We start from the raw sequence: 21,526 nt of genomic DNA, 5'->3' as shown, positions 1-21,526 counted from the left end.
TTATTATTTAAAATAATATAATGTATAAAAAATGTCAATTGGCATTTGTTCCATAAAAATAAGTTCAAAAACAAACATGAATTTAATTGGCTTGTTTTATATTAATATGAAATACAACAACAATTTTTTTTTAATATAAGAAAGTAATATTTTAAGCTATGAAATGATCACTTTCTATTAAAAAAAATTAAATTATTATTTAATTTCTATATTTTAATAAAATTAATTATTTAATTTTTATATTATGAAAAATATACTATTTAAGGGTAAATAGCTACTATTTATCAACTGAAAGTTAGTCGATACTTACCAACTAAACGCGTTAGTCAGTAAAGTATAAATTAAATTTTAATTTTAAAAATGTACCAACTAAAACATTTGGTAGGTAATATTTTTTATTATTTAAAATTGAATAGTGACAAAAAAATTTGTAAGTAAATTTAGTTGGTAAAGACAAATAGCTATTATTTACTCACTAAAATTTAGTTTGTAATTACTGACTAAATAGATTTAGTCGGTAAATTATCATTTTATATTTTAATTTGGAAAAAAAATTGATTAAAAGGTGTGGTCGGTAATATTTTTAATTATTTAAAATTAATTACGGACAAAAAGAAATATTAGGTAAATTATGTATTTATTTTAATTAAAAAAAGTACCAGCTATATATTTTAGTCGGTATTTTTAATTTATATGTAATTTTTAATTTTTAAAAATTTTTAAATTTATTATAATTAAGTCAAAAGTTAAAAAATAATAAAAAATACTAATAATACATAGCAGCAAATAATAATAATAATAATAATAATAATAATAATAATATTATTATTATTATTATTATTATTATTATTATTATCCAAAATAAAAATAATTTCTGTGTATAAAAAATTAATATAAAATCCATAACAGTAAAATAAAGCATACTAAAATCTAATAAGTCAAATATAAAATTCAAAACTCTCAATTTTGTGGAGATGGAAGCAGATGTGTTGGTAGGTCTCTGACTAATCTCATCATCTCCTGCATCATAGAGCATCTAATGCATTCCATATTTGTCTCCATTTTCAACTTCATTTGATCTATTCGTTCTGCCATAGCTTGCCTCTTATCCTCAACTTGTTTCTACAATTTTTATAATCGTCATTGTAAGGCAGCATTTTGATAATTGCATTTTGATAAGGCAGCACTTTGCTAGAAGATGCTCCAACTAAAGGGTAAACAATAGGCAATTCAAATCCAAGGTCATACACCTTTCGTCTCTTCTCCCCGCCTCTGATAACATCCAAATAAAGTTGGCTCTCATCGATGTTGTCAGGTGTGGCTTGTATCAACTCCTCCATCCTAGTGACTATAGCGTCCTATATGTAATAAAAAAATGAAAATAAATTGTAATTAATTCATCATATAAAACAATAAAAAATTATAGTTAAATAAATTAAAGAGTATCATACATGCATCTCCTTGGATTTTTGGTCCACAAAAGTTTCTTTGTTATACTTTCGGGTGTGAGTGTGGACAAACAACTCAGTCAAAGTTGGCTCTCGACCTAGTTCTTTCTCCTAAACAAAAGATAAACAGTTATCATGTAACACCCCTTACCCGGTCTACAGTTTAGCAGAGTAAGGAATGTCACATTCTGTGTCAGAGCATCTTATCTTATCTTGTCTTATTCATTATTAGCTTTAATATCATTATATTTTAAACTCAATCATTTCAATTCATATCTCATTATGCCTTCATCCACTCATATAAATTCCCCATAATCATTCATGTAGAAAATCATCTCATTTCATTTATAGAGTTCAAGTACATAAGTTATATAACTCATATACCATCCCAAAATTAATTACAAACTTTCTTATTTACAATGCTCAAAATGAATACATATATCTGATATCCATAGGCCCTACCAAAAGGAATAGCTGAGGTGACCACTCTCCTACTGCAGATCCAATCACTACTGGGCTCTATCTCTAGTACTTACGCATGAAAAATTAACGCGCTAAACATATTGCTTAGTGGTGCAATAATATAATGAAAATAAACTAAATAAATAGTAATACATATTTCATATGTATGATATCATAATAGAAATGCATGTCATGATTTATGAGTGTTTTACAGTTTATTGGTTATTTCCATTTATTTGTTTGATATTCAGTCAAATTAACTCATTTCATTACCCAAGCAACCTATAATAGATTGTTAAAAACTGGATACACGGGAGTATACTAGTTAGACACCCCATGTGCCTATTATGTATACATCTGTCAGGCATAAAGCAAGCAGGCAGGCATAAAGCCAGTAAAATCATGTAGGGCATAAAGCTAACGGGAAGGCATAAAAGCCAGAAGAATAATCATATCTGAATACATTGTCTATCAATTATCAGTCATGAAATAGGCTCAAAAGCCAAGGGCAGTACTGCATTTGTAGTCCCAAATTGACATGTCAATCGATCCAACTCATACACATAAGTCTAGGCATACAAGGGCAATTTTAACATCTTTATACTTATTATTTCATTTCGTGTGTTATTTATGCTCATTGCATTAGTACATTATTCATAATGGGGACATAAGTTCCAATCACCTATTCATGTAGTTCATGTGATCATTAATCCACTTATATCAAGTTATTATCACTTTTCAAGTCATTTTTGAAAGTTTCCTAAATTTCCAGAATTGATGTCATAGCTTCTTCTAACAATTTGGCTAAGATATAGATTCAATTTGGACTCACTTTCTTCATGAAAGTTGTTCCCCTATGTTTCAACTTTAATTTCCTTTTTGAATAATTCAATTTAGAGTTTTGTAGCCCTATATATGGTCAAATTACCAATGTTATTGCAAACATTGAATTATGCAGATCAATGCTGTTAGAATTTTTACCAAAATTTGCATCTCATATCTGAGCATCTTAGGCTCAAATTTTGATTCGAGTCCCTAAAATAAAGTTTTACATCCTTGTTTTAGGTTTCCAAATCAATTTAATTCACCTCAATTGAAGTTTTTAGAAGAAGTTATGACCTATTAAGTGTTCGGAGGTCATAAGGCAAGTCTGCTGGATTTCAGGAATTCCAGCTTTGTCATTCTAACTTTTCCTAACAATTTCTCTAAGTTTCCCTAGGATTTGGGTTCTGGCCAAAAGAGAAAAGTTTTAGTTCTATGTCTTATGAGAATTTTGCCTTTGAAATTACTGTGTTTGCAGTTTTGTAGCTTGAGTTATGTTATTTTTACCCAAACCAATTAGATATCCAAAATTCCGGTTTTCCAGGTTTGGTTCTTGTACAGGGCAGATTTATTGGTCCAAATTTGTCTAGTAATTTGGTAGAGTTAGGTTCATAATTTGGCCTTAAGTTCTCCATATGAAATGTTCTCCTATGTCTTAGGTTTCCATAGGTTCAAGAATTTGGTCAATTGGAGTTTCCTAGAGTGAGTTATGATAATTTTAAGATTACTATTCATGAGGTCATTCTGCACAGTCCATAATTGCCACTTTCGGATTCAAGGTTGAATTAAGGTAATGTATGGTCATTTTCTAGGCAAGCTTTCTCCATGAAAATTGTGGCATTATGTCTTAGGTTTCATCTCTAATTGGCCTTACACCAATGAGAGCTATGTAACTCTACTTATGCTCATCCAAAGCTGCTGCACTCAAAGGTCTAGAATTTCAGCATTTGACCAACTTCCAAATTCATTAGTTTCACTCAATAACTAACTTCATTTCATACTCAACATACATAATTTGGTCAATATTTAGCATCAAAGACATTAATTTCATGCCATAGTACAAAATCCCTAATTTTCCAAAACCCTAATTCCTACATACTCTAAATTTCATGCAATCACTTGCCATTCAACATACCAATCATGTATAACACTTTACCCAAGCTAGAAATCAAGTTTAATTTCAATTCAACACATCAAACCCTCCATCCATAAGCTGGCAGCAAATCACTCCCCTCATACATGCATCATTCCCCTCATACATGCATCATTCCCTTCAATTCTCATGCAATTTTCCCATATTCAAACTTAAATTCAAGCAAATTACAAGAATTTAAGATGAAAGTGCACATACCTCCCTTGAGAGATTTTTCCCATTCCCAAAACTTCAGTTTCTCTTTTTCTTTTTGCTACAAATTACTCTAACAAGATCAAGTGGTAAGTTTTATTGAAGGTGGCTATGGGAAATATGGAGAGGAAGTTAAGAGATTAAAGCTTTGGAAGAGAAACAATGGTGGAAGGGAGATGGGGCAAGGGTGTCGGCCAAGGGAAAGCAAAAAGAAGAAGATGGCTTTTCATTTAAGGGTTTTTGTCTCTTACTTATATAATTATCCAACTTTTTAATTAAATTTTCAATTATTTTAATTCTAATCTTTTTTTTTCTTTTAACAATTCACTAAATCCCTTATATGTCCTCTTTTATTTTCCCATACCACTTTCATATTTTTAAATTCATTTCCAATATTTTAATCTTACACATTTAATTGTCACTTAGGTCAAAAATCAAATCTGGGGGTGAATATACTAAAATGCCCTTCATTGAGTTATAGTCTATCTTTTCATTGATACCGATATTTTTCATAACCCAATGATTATTTGATTTTTTATTCTGCTTATTTTTAATTATTTTTTATTTTATTTTTATTCGTTAAACTGGCTTTGAATAGTACTATTCACTAACAAAAAATGATACTAATTAGAGCTCAAGAAATTTGGGGTGTTACAACTCTTCCCCTCAAAATGAAAATTTCATCCTTGAAATTTACTTGATGTAAACAGTTGAGGAAACTGTTGTCTTATCATCTCCTTGCTCTCCTAAGTTGCTTCTTCAGTATTGTGGTGCCTCCAAAGTACTTTCACTAATGGAATCTACTTGATCTACAGTTCCTTGACTTCCCGAGCTAGGATCCTCACTAGTTCCTCTTCATATGTCAAATCAGGCTGCACATCTATCTTCTCTATTGATATGACATGTGAAGGGACTGATCTATATCTTCTCAGCATAGAAACATGGAATACGTTGTGAATCTTTTCCAGCTCTGGTGATAAGGCTAATCTGTAGGCTACCAGACCCACACGTTCAATTACCTCGTATGGACCGATAAACCTAGGGCTCAATTTGCCCTTCTTCCCAAACCTTAGCACCTTCTTCTATGGTGATACTTTTAGGAACACTTTGTCTCCCACTTCATACTCTATGTCTTTTCTTTTCAAATCTGCATATGATTTCTGCCTATCTGAGGTGGCTTTCAAATTCTCTCTGATGAGTTTTATTTTCTTCTTATTCTGTTTCATAAGATTTGGCCCCATAATCTTGTCCTCTCCCAATTCTGTCCAACACAATGGGCCTTGCTCCTCCTCCCATATAATGCTTCATATGGAGCCATCTTTATACATGCTTGGTAATTGTTATTATATGCAAATTCCACCAACAGAAGGTACTTTTCCCAACTTCCTTCGAAATCAATAATGCAGCTCCGAAGCATATCCTCAAGCACCTATCATATATTTCATGTCATCACTATCATTCTTTTAACAATCATAATTATTCGTTTAGAGGTTACCTGAATCACTCATTCTGACTGTCCATCCGTTTGAGGATGAAAAGCTGTACTGTAATACAATTGAGTGCCTAATGCCAACTATAGCTTCCTCTAAAACCTTGAAGTCAACCTTGAGTCTTGGTCAGATATGATTGATGTCGGCACCCCGTGTAGCAGAACTATCTTAGCTGTATATATTTCTGCTAGACGCTCCAGTGAATAGTCAACTCTAACTAGTAGGAAGTGAGTTAACTTAGTCAACCTATCAACAATCACCTAGATGGTATCATGCTTCTTCTGTGTCAGTGGTAATCTAGTGACAAAGTCCATGGTGATGCAATCCCACTTCCACTCTAGCAAGGATATGGGTTGCAACAACCCCGATGGAACCTGATGCTCAACTTTAACCTGTTGACATGTCAAACATCTAGCCACATAGTCATCGATATTTTTTTTCATACCGGGCCACCAATAATGTGTCTTCAAATCATGATACATCTTTGTGCTCCCTGGGTGCATAGCATGAAAATTGCTGTGTGCCTCTTTCAGGATGTTCTTCTTCAATTCTACATCATTTGGTACACATAATCTTCCTTTGTAGTACAAGCACCCATTTTCCTTCATCTCATATTCAGTCTCCTTCCCCTCTTTAATTTGGCCCATGATGGTTATCAACTTTTCATCCTGCTTCTGTGCCTCCTGTGTTTGCTGTAGCAAATTTGGCTTTACATGAAACTCAGCTAAAATAGCTCTATCTTGAACTAGAGACAAGTGGGCATTTAAGGATCTCAAAGCTGCTATAGACTTCCTACTCAGAGTATCTGCTACCACATTTGCCTTTCCAGGGTGATAATTAATCACACAGTCATAATCTTTCAAGAATTCAATCCATCTTCTCTATCTCAGGTTGAGCTCCTTCTGGGTTGGCAAATATTTCAGACTTTTGTGATCCGTGTAGATGTAACACTTTTCACCATATAGGTAATGCCTCCATATCTTCAGAGCAGACACTATTGCTACCAACTCCAAATCATGAGTAGGATATTTTTTCTTATGTGGTTTTAACTGTCTAGATGCATAGGCCATTACTTTCCCTTCTTGCATCAAGACACTCCTTAGTCTATTATATGAGGCATCACTGTAGATCACATAGTCTTTCCCAAATACTGGCTATCTTAACACAGGTGCTTCTGTAAGCATAGCCTTCAGTTTCTCCAAACTAGCTTGGCATTGGTCATTCTAGTCGAACTTCACATTCTTGTGTAGCAACTTAGTCAATGGGGCTGCTATAAGGGAGAATCCCTTCACAAATCTCCTTTAGTACCCAGCTAACCCTAAAAAGCTTTTGACTTCTGTTGTATTCTTAGGAGGCTTCCAGTCCATTATAACTTCAATTTTCTTTAGATCCACCCTGATCCCATCTACTGATACAACATGTGTAAGGAAAGAAATCTCATCTAGCTAGAAATCACACTTGGACAATTTTGCATACAACTTCCTCTCCCTTAGAGTCTGCAGAATAATCCTTAGATGCTCATCATGCTCCTCTTTGTCCATAGAATACACCAATATATCATCAATGAAGACCACTATAAACCAATCCAAGTAAGGATATAAGACACAGTTCATCAGGTCCATGAATGCTGCTAGTGCATTTATCAGCCTAAATGGCATCACTAGAAACTCGTAATGCCCATACCGAGTCCTAAGAATATCATTTATCATATTTTTCTCTTTATCCCATATTTCATGTTCTTTGGAATGTTTATTTCCATGGGATCTTTCCGTTTCCTTAACCTTGATATTCAACTTCTTTAATTTTTTTCAGTGCCTAAGTAACCTTAAATCAAACTGTTTGGACTGGATATGCAGATTTTATTGGCGCTGGACACTCGGTGCCTTAGGCCGTCATATAGTCTAACACATCAGTGCCTACCGGGTATGTAAATATAATTAAACATAAAAGCCAAAGGAATAATCATATCGGACACTCGGTGCCTGCCAATGATTATTCAAAATGATCATGAACATGGGATAACCATATCAGACACTCGGTGCCTGCCAATGGTATCCAGGCATAAAAGTCAAATGCAATATTGCTAATCTCATCCCTTCTTGGCATGTCAATCTATCCAACCCTTACACTGTTGTCTAGGCATACTCAGGCTAACTTATCATTATTAGTAAGTCAACATTCTCATTATTTCATCATTCATTCATCATGGGAGCATAGGTTCCAAAATATAATTTCACATGTCATGCATATTTTTCATGCCATTGGCATTCATTACCATTCATATTTTGAACCATTATGTTGACATTTCATAATTTCCAGATTTATTGTCTCAATTTCTTTAATAATTTTGACCAAGGTACAGTAGGAATTAGGCCATACCTTCTCTATGAGATTTGTAGATCTATGTTTTAGGTTTATTTTTGCATTGGAATCACTTAATTTGCATATGTGTAACTCAAGTTATAGCCATTCTACCAAAACTGATCAGGTGACCAATTTCCAGTTTTAGGGCATTCTAAAATCTAGGCAGATTCTGGACCTATTTTATCAAGCTATTTTGGATAGGTTGTAGTCATAATTTAACTTTGTGTTCTTCATATGAATTGTTCTCCTATGTCTTAGGATTACACAAGCTCAAGAATCACTCAATTTGGTATTTTGTGGAGTGAGTTATGGCTAAATGATTAACCCTAGTTCACGGATGTAGCACCCTACAGATTTCAGGTTTCTAGGTTTTCAGGTCAGTATTACACTCAATATCCAAGTGTTGTACACCCAGAATTTGTGTAAGGTCTCTAAAACAAAGTTGTAGGTCTATATCTTAGGTTTTTATAACATCTTGAATCACCTCAATTGGATTTATACAATGAGAGTTATGCCCTATTTACTACACGGAGGTCATAGGGCAATTTACTGGAATTGCAGGAAATTCCAGTTTTAGCAATATAGATTTACTCTAGGAATTTGACCAATTTGCTCTAAGAATTTAGTCTAGACCAAAACGCAAAAGTTATAGGTATGGGTTTCAACTTTAATTCAGCTTTAGTTTCACAATAATTGGAGTTGTATAACTCAAGTTATGAGCATTTGAACTTACTAGACTCAAGCTGTCCAAAACCAGTTCCAAGGCACAACACCACATTCACTCAATGGGTTTGCCATATCATCAACATGTCACAATAATTACGTACCAAATAATCTTTATTTAGGCATAAACACATCAAATAGGTTACAAGAATTGAAAACCCTAATTTCATGAAACCCTAATCCAATTTACCATAAACTTTAAAAACAATAAGTTCCATAGCACTAGCCTTTGTGCATAAGCTTCAATCAACTTTAATTTGCTTCCAATTCAACCAAAACTTTTCTCTTCCAACTTGTCTTCCCTTGACAAAATTCCCCTCCTTCAATTACACCCAAGATTTCAATCAATTTCTAAAGAAAAACCCACATTCAAGCTTAAATTTCATGAATTCACTAAAATCAAAGCTTAGAACATAGCTTACCTTGATTTGGTCAACACCTCCTATTCACCAATCTTCCAAAATCCTTGAAATTCTTGTGTGCTTTCTTTAATTTAGGGCTTAGTATGAAGTTTTCACTCAATTTCCTATAAAAATCATGGGGGAAAGCTAGGGTTTTAGAGCTTGGATTGGACTTTAATGATGGAAGAAGGAGAGAAAATGGGAGAGAGAGAGAGAGAGAGTGAGTATGGCTGGCCACTTGGAGAAGATGAAGAGGTTTTCTCCTTTTTTTTTTTTTCTTTTATAGATATTTGTATTAATTTATTGTCTAATGGAATTTTTGTAAATAAGGGGAATGGCAAAGTTGTAAATAAGTTGAAATCTTTAAGCATTGAATTTTTACTTTTTGTTAATTATACTTACTTTTACTAATCTTGATTAATTTAGCTAATCCATATTTATTATTTTTATTTACCTCACTTTTGGTCAATTTTGAGCTCTTAAATTTAATTGACCAAATTTTTCTCTTACTGGGTTTGTGTTCATCTTTTTCATAATACCTGATAAGTCCTTAATTTCATTTTTCAATTTAGCTTTTAATTTGCTTATTTATGCTTATTTCTTTTCATTTTATTAACTTATTAATTCATAATAATATCTTATTTAAATCTTAATTAAGGGTCTTACAAGGTCCTGCATGAGTTTGGAGTAGCAACTGAATTCGCAGTCACTTTTCAGTAGGGTCACTCATCGCTATGTCTTGTGCTCATTTAACCGATTTGTACTCCACTTCTTTTATTTTTCTTCAACCTTAATTGATCTTTATTTAATTTAATTATGACTCATCGCTCTAGTTTAAGTGTGGTTCCAAACATTCTAGCTGTCCAAGTAGACTTTAGTCGCAAGAACAGTTGAATGTATGAAACTGCCTATAGTGAGGATGTTACACGGGGGCATGTACACACCACTCTAACTGCAGATAGGGTTAAGGTGTAACAGATAATATTTGAATAGATATAAAAAGAGATTATTTTATAATTTTACCTAAAATATAACTATATAGAATAATTTATGAATTAGTATTGAGTAGCTCATTGGTCTATACACACAAACTGGTAATACTATAATTTTATATGTATATCATTCATATAATTAAAATATGTCACATAATAATCACAATAATAAAGGATTATAATTTAAGTCATTAAGTATTATATATCATGCTTAATAAAATAGCTTAATTATTAAGATAAATCATTTTAATTGCTTAATAATAAAGTAGCTTATTATAATGCTAATTACTTGATGAAATAATTTAAATTATCATAATAGGACTATTTAATTTAAAGGTTGTATTTTATAATAAAATAACTTTTATAATTTAAAGTTTAAACTATTAATTTTGAAACAGCTTTCCAATTAAATATAAAAAATAATTAAAAATTGAAATTATATTAAAGTGAAAAGGCCCGATCCGAAGATTTGAATGTTATGTACTCAATTCAACTCAATTAAGCCTTTATCCCAAAAAAACTGTTATGTACTAAATAACTAATATCTATATAATTAGAAATTGAATTATATTAAACATAGAAGACAAAACAGAATAGGAATTTACAATTTAAAATTGAAATTATAAAAGAAAGTAAGGCTAAATAGAATAGGAATCTAGGCTAATAAAAATTATATTAGAGAAAGAAGACCAACAAATTAGTAATGCATGATCTGAATTTCGAACTTTGTACCAGTATCTATATAATTACAAATTGAATTATATTAAAGAAAGAAGTCAAACAATAATAGGAATTTTAATTGAAAAATTAAATTATTAAAGAAAGTAAGACTAAATAGAGATTATGTCCCTTTATGTTCCTAACAAAAGAGGAACTTTAATGAAACATTATCTTTTAATTAAAAAAAAAAAGGCTGAATTGCAGTTCCAAACTTCTAATGTTCTAATATAAATCTCATTCTTCACTATTTTAAGGAATAATAGTTTTCATAATTATAAAGAAGCCATTTACAAAACTTCATCTTCTCTTTTCATAAATATGGTGTTTGGAAAAAAATAGGCTAGAATTGAGAAAAAATTCCATTGAAGTGCATGAAGATGCAAGTGATGAGAGTGAAGATGTAGAATCAATTGAGAAATCAAATCTCAAAATTGAAAAAGCATCAATGCAAAGACAACAAGATTTATCAACAAAGCCATTGTTGAGTGAAGTCAATGTAATTGGAGCATCCAAAGGAAAAATTTAGGAGGAATAAAGTGTTGGTCATGCAAGCATTACAACAATCAATTCAACAGCTCATACACAAGAAATCACTATCACTTTTTTGGAGCTCCACTAGGGAAGAAAGCAGGAATTCAACGTTGCCCAACACTCATGAAAGATAGGGTTAGATATGACAAAGTGAGAAGAATAGTTGAAGAGGCAGAGAAATCAGGTGTGTCTTCATCTCTAAAAAATTCCACAATCAGCACAAAGCCTAAAGCAATTATTGTTAAAGCTAATCCTATAGCAAGTGCTTTTAACGTAATGGAAAGGGATATAATGGACTTAAAAGTGATGAGAGTGCTATGTGCTAATGGAATTCCTTTTAATGTTCTACAAAATCCTCAATTTTGTGAGATGGTTATAGCAATTAACAATGCCCCTAAAGGATATAAAGCTCCCTCTTATGCAAAGGCAAGAATTATATTACTAGATGAATGTAAAATAGATGTTGAGAAACACTTGGCTCTGGTCAAGGATACTTGGTATACTCAAGGGGTGTCTATTGTTTCTGATGGGTGGTCAAATGTTAAACATCAACTTTGATTAATGTTATCGTAGTTAACAGTCGAGAAGCTATGTTCATGTACGCTGATGACTTTTCAGGCATAGAAAAAATAGGTTATAGTTATTCATCTTTGAATTTTAGTTATTTTGTAGAAAATAGAGCATTAAATTATATTAAAATTATTCTAAAACCTTTTTTTTTAGGTAATGCTATAGTAGAATACTTACTCAAGGCTATTGAAGAAGTAGGGCTTTTTAATGTTCTTCAGGTTATTACTAATAATGCATCAAATTGCAAAGCTGCAAGAAAAGAGATAGAGAAGGTATATAAACACATTTTTTGGTCTCCTTATGTTGTTCATACTCTCAACCTGATTTTCAAGGATTTTGCTCAAAAGTTTGATTGGTTGAATAATACTTATAAAAGAGGGAAATGCATTGTGAAATACATTATCAATCACACACAAGCATTATCCATCTTTAGAATACAATCAAAGTTAGAATTGCTAAAAGTAGCAAAAACTAGATTTGCTTCACATTACATCTTGTTGAAAAGGTTGTTAGTTTGTATAAAGGCTCTTGCAACAACTATTGTTCTTAAATCATGGAAGGAGTGGATGAAAAATGGGGATAAGAAAATGAGGACAATGGGTGCATTAGTTGTTGAAACAATTAGTGATGATGATTTTTGAGAGGAAGTAGAAAATATAGTAGCTATAACTAAGCCATTGTATCTGTTTATTAAGTTTAGTGATGGTGAAGATCTGAAGTTAGGAGAGATTCATGAAAAAATGAATAGCATGCTTGGAGAATTAAAGAATATAATAATAAATAACAAGCATAAAGATAGTTATGAACAAATGGAAGCCATTGTATTATAAAGGTGGGCCACGATGAATATTCTTATGAATTGTCTTGGTTTTGCTCTCACACCTAGATTTTATGATCATCACTGCTTAGATACACCAACTCTTGGAGGAGTATCTAAAAGGGCTCTAAATCTTGATAAAGAAGTTGTTTTAGGTGTTATGGATGCTTTTGGAAGGATAATAGAAAATGGAGAAGAAGAAAAGCTTTTACATAAACAATTTGCAATTTTTCACATGAAGAAAGGGATATACAGTATGCCAACAACTCAAATTAATGCTGTAACAATGGATTCAATTGATTGGTGGTCAACATATGGGTCTGAAACTCTAGAATTAGCAGAGGTAGCAAAAAAGGTATTATCTCAACCAATTAGTAGTTCTTCAGTAGAAAGGAATTAGAGTACGTACTCCTATATTCATAATATTAAGAGAAATAGATTAAACTGTATAAGGGCAAACAAATTAGTGTTTATTCACTCAAATATTTGCCTTTAATCTCACTTTTTTGAGAGTTATGTAATACGACCTCATAAAAGATGGGATATGGATCCAGAAAATTCATATTTGGAGGATTCAGTTATAAAACTAGAGGACATGGGATGGAGATCATTATAAGATGATGATTTTGATGTCGCAAAGACCACTGATGAAGATGAAGATAACTACACCAAAAACAAAGGAAAAAAGCAAAGAAAAAACTGAAATTGATTCATAGTAGCCTTTTTTTTTTTCTACATTATTGGTTTATGAACTTTTTTTAATTCAATTGTGTTTTAGTGCCTTAATATATGTTGCATTTGGAATTATATTTTGTGTTATGAAATGCAATTATATTTGAAGTTTGAACTTTATTTTGTTGTCTATTTTGATTTGATATTTAGTAGTTTTATTTGATATTTAGTAGTTTTTCTTTATATTATTTCAATATTAATATGATAGCTATTCAATTTCTAAAATTGACAAAATTAAATAAAAATTGGACAAGATAAAAAATTGGTAATGATAAAAAGTATAAAAGATAATCATTTAACACTCAACGAACCCAAAATATTATCCAAACGTACAGCGTCCCGAAAGAGTGAACCGACTAAGCTTACCCTTGAAGTACCAAAAATAACCAAGTGATGTATCACGTTCTCGTTCTCGTATCACGAACCGCTGCATACCATGTTCCAGGTAACTATGCAGCCAATTGAATTGGTTACTAAATTGATTGCTAAATCGATTAACAACTAATTTTAATAGATGCTATTTTTTTTTCTAGTGATTTATTTTCTAAAAAATATTAGATTTTGTCCAAAAATAAAATAAAATCTTAATTAATTAGAATTCAAGTGTTGATCATGGTACAAATGTTTTAAATTAATTGCATTACTGAATAAAAAAGACTTATTAGAATTGCTGTAATATACAGGTTATCTTCTCTAATTTTTTTGTGTTTTATGTTATATAATGCTGTTAATATTTTATTCTCTTTAAATATTGAATACAGAGTTTAATTTTTTTTTTTTTTTACAATTAGCATGTTAGGGTCCTTTGAAATGGATCTGGTTATGGGTCTATGGATGGAATTTTCTATATAGGCAAGTGAGGGTAAGGGGGAAGGCTTCTCTTTGCGACTATGGTAGTGATGGCTCAAGCTCATTAGAAAGAACTTGAAAATCTCTTAAGTACTCAACAACTTTGGAAATTTTCTGATCTATTTTATTATTTCATTTTGCCATCTTAAATAGCAGCTGGTGGGATAACCATTTGACTACAACATCATGGCTGATAACGACACTCCCCTTGTCCAAATCACGCTTGTCCTCAAGTGTGAAATGCAAGAAGCTTTACCCTCTCTGTTAGATCAATATTAGGAATTGGCACAGATTCAACCTTCTCTTCTCCGTTATCAGTTGACTAATTCCAAAACAATTTTTGCATAGATTACCTTTGACTAATGGCTCATCACAATTGAAACAAAGCCTTTTTTGCCATCGTTCTTCTATCTCAGCTCTATTAAACTGTTTCACAATTCTGGTGGTGTGAGGAAGTGAACTTGCCATTGTTTGCGTTATATTTTATTGGTTCTCCAAAAACCTAAGAGAAGACATGCTTTTGCACATATGTAATCTAGACATTCTCATAGCTATTGCTATTGCTAAGTCCGGAGGTTGATGAAGCTCCACTTCATCGGCAATGTACTCTTGTAAGCCACTAAGATAAAGCTGCACTTTTTGTGTTTGGGTCAAGGTTCTTACCCTGGAAGTGAGTGCCTCAAATTGAGTCTGATAGTCAACCCCTGAACCCGTTTGTTTCAACTTTGCTAACTCACCCAATTTGTTGCTCCAAATTGGTGGTCCGAAGCGCAGATGACATTGGTTCTTGTAATCATTCCATGAAGGGTCAGGATTGTCATTTAGCAATTGAAGGAACCAGAGCTGGGCAATTCCCTCCAGGTGAAAAGAGGCTAAATTCACTTTTTCATCATCTCCAATCTGTTGATAACGGAAAAAAATGGCAGCAGCTTAACCAACGTAGAGGATACTTTTGGCCATTAAATCGAGGAAAATCCAATTTGGTGAATTTAGGAACGATAGCATTACTGCCCAAAGATTCCAAACCAGTAGAACCAACAGTGCCTTTTGCCTTTGAAGCCCGACTATGTCCACTAATCTTTAGAGACTTAGCTGTTTCTTTAGCACTAGTGACTTCACGGGTAAGAGTTTCCAATTTGGAATTCAATTCTTCTTGTCGTGCCTTATTGGTAGCCTGCTCTATGAGGAACAAAGCCAAAATCCTGTTAAAGTTGTTGTTGAATTGAGTTGCCCATAACTTCTGGCTTTGATACCAAAATGTTAGGGTCCCTTGAAATGGATCTAGTTATGGGTCTATGGATGGAATTTTCTGTATAGGGAAGTAAGGGTAGAAGGAAAGGTTTCTTTTTGCCACCTTTGGTGGTGATGGCTCAAGCTCATTAGACAGAACTTAAAAATCTCGAGTTAAGTACTCAACAACTTTGGAAATTTTCTGTTTTTAATTTCATTCTGCCATATTAAATAGCAGCTAGTGGAATAACTTCCTCCTACAAGAGGGGAACTGGAATAGAAGATGGAACAAAGTGGAGGCACTACCTCCTAAAACTTAGGAACTGAAATACTACTAGAAAACATCAGAAAACAAAATATAAATATTTGAGAGGATCATGGAATCATGGCTAAATCGTAATTGCTGGGAAACCATTTGACTACAACATCATGGCTAATAACATGGTACTTTATCCTCCAGACACTATAGGAAAAGAAATCGTTCCAAGCGCTATTAAACCACCCCAGCCATACTTGTATTTAATTTTGATTTTATTTTTACCCTTTATTGTTTTGAAGACATTGAATTAATGTATCCTTTTACTGTCTGCTTTGCTCACCAAATGTGCCACTGAATAGGTACTACAAAAATCATTAGGGCAATTTATACTATACTATTTTTTACTGATATTGTATCATATTTTTAATAAATTATTTTAAAAATTAAATTAATTACTCTCTGCCAATTAATTTAGTGAATTATATAATTCTTCCATTTATCTTTTTATTAGTCAACTATTAAAAAGCTAGTCAAAGTTTAAGACTTTATTTTTTTCACAAGAAAATATGCATTTTTTAGTGTCTGGGGTAATAAAAAAATAGGTTAACGGAAAATATTTTCTTAATTAAATGAAAAATTATGATTTTTTTTTTAAGGAGAGAAAGTCATTTTTTATTTTTTATAATTTGATAATCTTATTAAAATATAAAAATATTTATATATACATGACATAAATGCATATCATTAATTTAATATTACAATTAAATAATAAAAAATATTTTCATAAAAAATATTTTTTTTTTGAAAATATTTTACATGACACATATTTTTTATATATAAGTTCTTTTCAATGAAATAAACAAAGCCTTACTTGATTGCAATATTAAACTAATGGTATGTATTTATATTAATATTTTCACATTTCAATAAAATTATCAAAGTTCAGAAAATAAAAATTTTTAATTTTTCCTTTAATTATAAAAATATTTTCTGTTAACTCATTTTCCCAAGTGCTCTAAACGCTAGGAAATGTGAAAAATATTCGGTGAAACAAACAAAGCCTACAATTCATCTAAAATTTCAAAGATAGCCATATTAACAAAATTCAATAAAATTTACTTAAATAATCATTTTCAAACAAATTTTTTAATGAATATTTTTGAAATTTCATATCTATTTTAAATTTTTAAACACATTTATAACAGTTAATGAAATAGTGGAGAAATAAATGATTTACTTATGTAAATATGCCTTATATCAATTAGTTTGATGTTTAAACAGCAGTGACCTACTAATAGTTATGATCTATCTAACTTCAGGGAGCAAACACTAATTCATTCATATTATTAAATGGGTGAAATGATCGATTGTCCCATTTTTTGAATTCTTTGATATCTTATATTATAAGATGGGCACTTACTTATGAACTATTAATTCAAATAACACCACTAAAGACTTACCAATACAACAGTCTCATCTTTATTTGTTGCTTAAATTTATAAAATAAATAAATAAGATTATATATATAGACTATACTTCAAACTGAATTTGGAAACGATTCTAATTACCACTAAATTAATAGTAGGTGCTTTCATAACCTAATATTGGTATCCAATTTTTTTTACCTTGAAAATTGGATAGCACATTTGACATTAAAAAGGGAGGAGGGGAAGTTAGAAGCTAGGAAATTATCAAGTAGCTTAGCTAAGCAGCGAAAATGGAAATTGGCATACATCAAAGATAGGAAAAAAAATTCCCTCTTTTTGTTGGATTTTTCATCGTTAGACCTAATTCACTATGAACTTAAGATATAAGATGTATGATAAGACTTGCTTATTAAATATATGAGTTCACATATTTATATATTAGATTTATGATAGACCAAGTTCAGGTAAAAATTTTTTCTTTTTTGTTAAGATTCTTTGTGGGTTTAAAAATAAAATAAAAAAAGAATAAATTTTAATAATTATTCTTGAACTTATATTGTTGTAATATTACAGTTTTTTAACTTTGAAATATAACATAAAACTATCCCAACTTTCAAATTTTATATAGTGAAATCTCTCTAACTTCCAATTACTCATTTTCTAGTTATATACTAATATGAACAGGTTCAGCGTAGCGCTTAGTCAGTATTTCTCTCTCCTTTCTTATGCATAATATAAAATTATTCTCTATATATGTGAAAAATTATTTTCTCTACAGAAAGAAGGATGAATCAATTTATTCATGACTTGAAAGAGGAAAGAGAAATGTTGAATAAGCGTTACGTTGTAACTATCCAGGTCAGCGTCTCACTGAAAAATCGATAATTAAAAGCTAAAGCGATTTGACTATATAAAATTTAAAAGCTGATGGGTTGTAATGTTACAACTAAGAAAGAGACACTTTAAAATAATATATAATAGGCCGGACATGATCAATGTAGCCTATATTTATTATTAGGGTAAAGATGACAATATTAATTTGCCTTGTTCTTGAATGGGTGCAAATGTATCAGAGTGTAATTACTGCAACGGAAGAGAACAGCTGAATGCATTTACTTTTCATCAACCGCCAAGCATACCTTGGCTATTAAAGCTCCTTTGTTCACACTCGCACAGAACCCAGAAGCCCTTTTACATTACAGAGCTTGATTATATTCTCAGCTCTCTCTCTCTCTCTCTCTCTCTCTCTCTCTCTCTCAGAGATGGCTATCTTGATGAGGGTATGTTGGTTGCTGGTGTTTGCCATGGTTTTTTTAAGGGTAGGTTCCGGCCAAAATGTAGACCCAGTTGGGCCAGATGGTGGAGGGAGAAGAGAGATGGTGCCTGCTATGTTCATATTTGGAGACTCTCTTATTGACAATGGGAATAACAATGACCTTCCCTCCTTTGCCAAGGCTAACTATTTTCCATATGGTATCGATTTCAATGGAGGTCCTACTGGTCGTTTCTCCAATGGCTACACCATGGTTGATGAAATAGGTTCTCTTTTCTTCTGCTTTCTGTTTTTTCTTTTTATATATCAAATTTTCTTCCATTTTAGTTTATTTCTTGTTAGCTTCCACCACTTGAGTTTGAGTATAGCAACCTGTCTTTCTCTTTCACTTTTAAAAAAATCCTTTTGAAAGGGAATTATTCAGCTTAAACACGCATGCATGTGCTTTTCTTCCTCTCATTTAACCCACTTTTAATTAAACTACTTTTTTTTTTAATGGAAAATTTATTATTCGGTTCATCTATTTTAACAAAATTAACTATTTGGTCTTTCCATCTTAAAACATGCATTAATTAGTTCTCTATATTTTAGTTCTATTTATTTTTAGTTTCTCCGCTTATTTTAGGCGTTAGTTTAAATTTTATTCGGTCACTATAACTTGAAAAACACAAACTGTATAGCTCATTTATTTTCCATACCTTCAATTGCTTACCCGTATAATAGTAATTTCCCTCTCCTTTAAATATATTAACAAACAGAAAGTTTAATATAAAATGGATGAACAAACTAAAGAGTATACGGATAAAATTATATGATTAACTAATATATTTTTTAAAATAAAATGATTAAATAGTTAATTTTGTTAAAATAAAGAGATTAAATAATAATTTTTTCTTTTTTTTAATTGGATCTAACCCTTTAACCTTAGGATATTAATTGTCCCACCTATCCTTATACATATTTTTAAATTTATGGATTTTATATTCTAAATTTTAAATCAAACATTTAAAATTCAAATTTCAAATTCAAATCCTAGAATCTAAATCAGTTTTCATTAATGTGATTATAAGAGTTATGAAATCTGTTTAGTACACAAATGTATAAGGTTCTTTTGGCAAAAAGAATTACATCTCTTGTTTAGCTGGAATAACACAATTACATTAATCCATCTAAAGAAGGTTAAGTATATAATGACAATTATTTTGAAGATGAATATGATAATATGGTATACCTGGACTTATAATGAATGTATATATACAGCTGAACTGCTAGGACTTCCCTTGATTCCTCCATACTCTGAGGCATCTGGAGATGCTGTGCTTCATGGATTAAACTATGCCTCTGCTGCTGCTGGAATCCTTGATATCACAGGCAGAAACTTTGTAAGCATCTGTATTACACAACTTACAGAGTTTGAGATAATATCGTCAATTTTTCATGCACTTTTCCTCGATCTTTTATCATATTCCAAGATTGATTTTTTATTGTTAGAATCAAACCTTGAATTGTATATGTGTAACATCATTTTCTTTGATCAGGTGAGTCGCATACCATTTAATCAACAGATAAGGAACTTCCAGAATACACTTAATCAGATCACAGATAATCTTGGGGCAATGGGTGTGGCTAGGGCAATTGGGAAGAGCATATTCTTTGTGGGAATGGGTAGTAATGACTATCTTAATAACTATCTCATGCCCAACTACCCAACCAAGAATCAGTACAATGCCCAACAATTTGCTGATCTCTTGGTTCAACAATACAATCAGCAACTCACGGTAACATTTCATTTTCATTTTCATTTGAATGCCATCTACAAATAAAATATCTCTCACTAAATGCATTTGCTTTCTGTGATTAAATTAGGACAGACCCTTTATAATCTTGGAGCAAGGAAATTTGTACTTGCAGGATTAGGATTAATGGGATGCATTCCGAGCATCCTGGCGCAGAGCCCTGCAGGACAATGCTCTGAAGCGGTTAATCAACTGATTCTACCCTTTAATGAAAATGTCAAGACTATGATGAACAACTTCAATACCAATCTCCCAGGTGCAAGATTTATTTACCTTGACGTTACACGAATGTTTCGAGAAATCCTAGCCAACTCTGCCGCTTATGGTATGATATATACGTTTGTCTATTGTATATAACGTAAGAAGTTCTAAGTAGCTAACGTTGGTTCCAATGCAGGATTTAGTGTAATCAACCGAGGGTGCTGTGGCATAGGGAGAAATAGAGGTCAGGTTACATGTCTTCCACTCCAGACTCCTTGTCCGAATAGGGAACAATACATCTTCTGGGATGCATTCCACCCAACAGAAGCTGTGAACATTTTAATGGCGAGAAGGGCTTTCAATGGGGATACAAGCTTTGTGTATCCTATGAATATACAGCAGCTAGCCAATCTTGAACTTGAGTCCAACTAATATTAAATAAAAAAAAAAAAAAAGAAGCTAATCTTCCCCTTTAAGCTATTATTATTCATCTAGAGAGATTAGTATGTGCACTATATCTTGGATAATCAAAAGACAGTTGTCTGCTACCTATGTCTTTGATTTTTGGTTATGATATCATCATTTTATATATATAAAAAAAAAATTACGTTTGAGGGCTTTGAGAATAGTTGATTTATGTGGTTCTGTCTCTACTTTGCAAAAAGAGATTATTTCAATAGCTCAAACCCATGATCTCAAAATTATAACCGTAGGAACTTTACATACTTAAAGTCACTTTTTTTTTAACACAAAGGATATTTCGCTAATGAAATATGGGTTACAAGGCCTAAGCCCACTAAAGAAAGCAACCCAGGTCCAGAAAAGACTCAAATTCGAAGGAAACATGGATCTCTGAACTAAACGGGTATGAATCGGAGACTATTTTGATCAACAACTCAACGGGGAACTATCATCATTTTACATTCAGAAATTTTGGATAATTCATTAATTTATTTAACGTTTATTACTCATTTACAGCAGCCACCAAGAAACTACGTGATATGAATTAAAGAAGAATTGAACTAGAAAAAGAGAAGAAAAGAGAGAAACACCGAAGAATAAGCAAAAGAAAGA

At 31.7% G+C, this 21,526-nt stretch overlaps 2 protein-coding genes across 3 annotated transcripts; both read left to right on the top strand.

The window, feature by feature from the left end:
* Positions 1 to 11,421: 11,421 nt before the first annotated feature.
* LOC110646581 (uncharacterized) lies at positions 11,422 to 12,509 on the top strand. Its single transcript, XM_058138357.1, has 3 exons — positions 11,422 to 11,795; positions 11,879 to 11,931; positions 12,022 to 12,509. The coding sequence occupies exons 1-3, from the start codon at positions 11,422 to 11,424 to the stop codon at positions 12,507 to 12,509; spliced, it is 915 nt and encodes a 304-aa protein (XP_057994340.1).
* Positions 12,510 to 18,346: 5,837 nt separating this feature from the next.
* Positions 18,347 to 21,080, top strand: LOC110659278 (GDSL esterase/lipase At1g71691). Of its 2 annotated transcripts, none has more exons than XM_058138630.1 (5): positions 18,347 to 18,721; positions 19,716 to 19,837; positions 19,994 to 20,233; positions 20,327 to 20,507; positions 20,649 to 21,080. In XM_058138630.1, the coding sequence occupies exons 1-5, from the start codon at positions 18,445 to 18,447 to the stop codon at positions 20,882 to 20,884; spliced, it is 1,056 nt and encodes a 351-aa protein (XP_057994613.1). In that variant the 5' UTR covers positions 18,347 to 18,444; the 3' UTR covers positions 20,885 to 21,080. The 2 variants fall into 2 exon arrangements, with proteins under 2 accessions (XP_057994613.1, XP_021672852.2); XM_021817160.2 differs by having other exon boundaries at positions 18,350 to 18,721; positions 20,327 to 20,576.
* Positions 21,081 to 21,526: the final 446 nt, after the last annotated feature.

The sequence above is a fragment of the Hevea brasiliensis genome, chromosome 16 (assembly GCF_030052815.1).
Source record: "Hevea brasiliensis isolate MT/VB/25A 57/8 chromosome 16, ASM3005281v1, whole genome shotgun sequence".
NCBI classification, from domain to species: domain Eukaryota; kingdom Viridiplantae; phylum Streptophyta; class Magnoliopsida; order Malpighiales; family Euphorbiaceae; genus Hevea; species Hevea brasiliensis.
The sequence above is the reverse complement of the archived record's forward strand: the minus strand, read 5'-3'. Positions and strand labels throughout refer to the sequence as shown.

Bases quoted from the DNA above. Each gene is read 5' to 3' on its own strand.
- LOC110646581 (XM_058138357.1), top strand. From the start codon at position 11,422: ATGAAAGATAGGGTTAGATATGACAAAGTGAGAAGAATAGTTGAAGAG. The intron at 11,796-11,878 runs GTATACTCAAGG...CGTAGTTAACAG, and splicing joins GCTCTGGTCAAGGATACTTG to TCGAGAAGCTATGTTCATGT. The intron at 11,932-12,021 runs GTTATAGTTATT...CTTTTTTTTTAG, and splicing joins TTCAGGCATAGAAAAAATAG to GTAATGCTATAGTAGAATAC.
- LOC110659278 (XM_021817160.2), top strand. From the start codon at position 18,445: ATGGCTATCTTGATGAGGGTATGTTGGTTGCTGGTGTTTGCCATGGTT. The intron at 18,722-19,715 runs GTTCTCTTTTCT...GTATATATACAG, and splicing joins CACCATGGTTGATGAAATAG to CTGAACTGCTAGGACTTCCC. The intron at 20,577-20,648 runs GTATGATATATA...GTTCCAATGCAG, and splicing joins AGCCAACTCTGCCGCTTATG to GATTTAGTGTAATCAACCGA.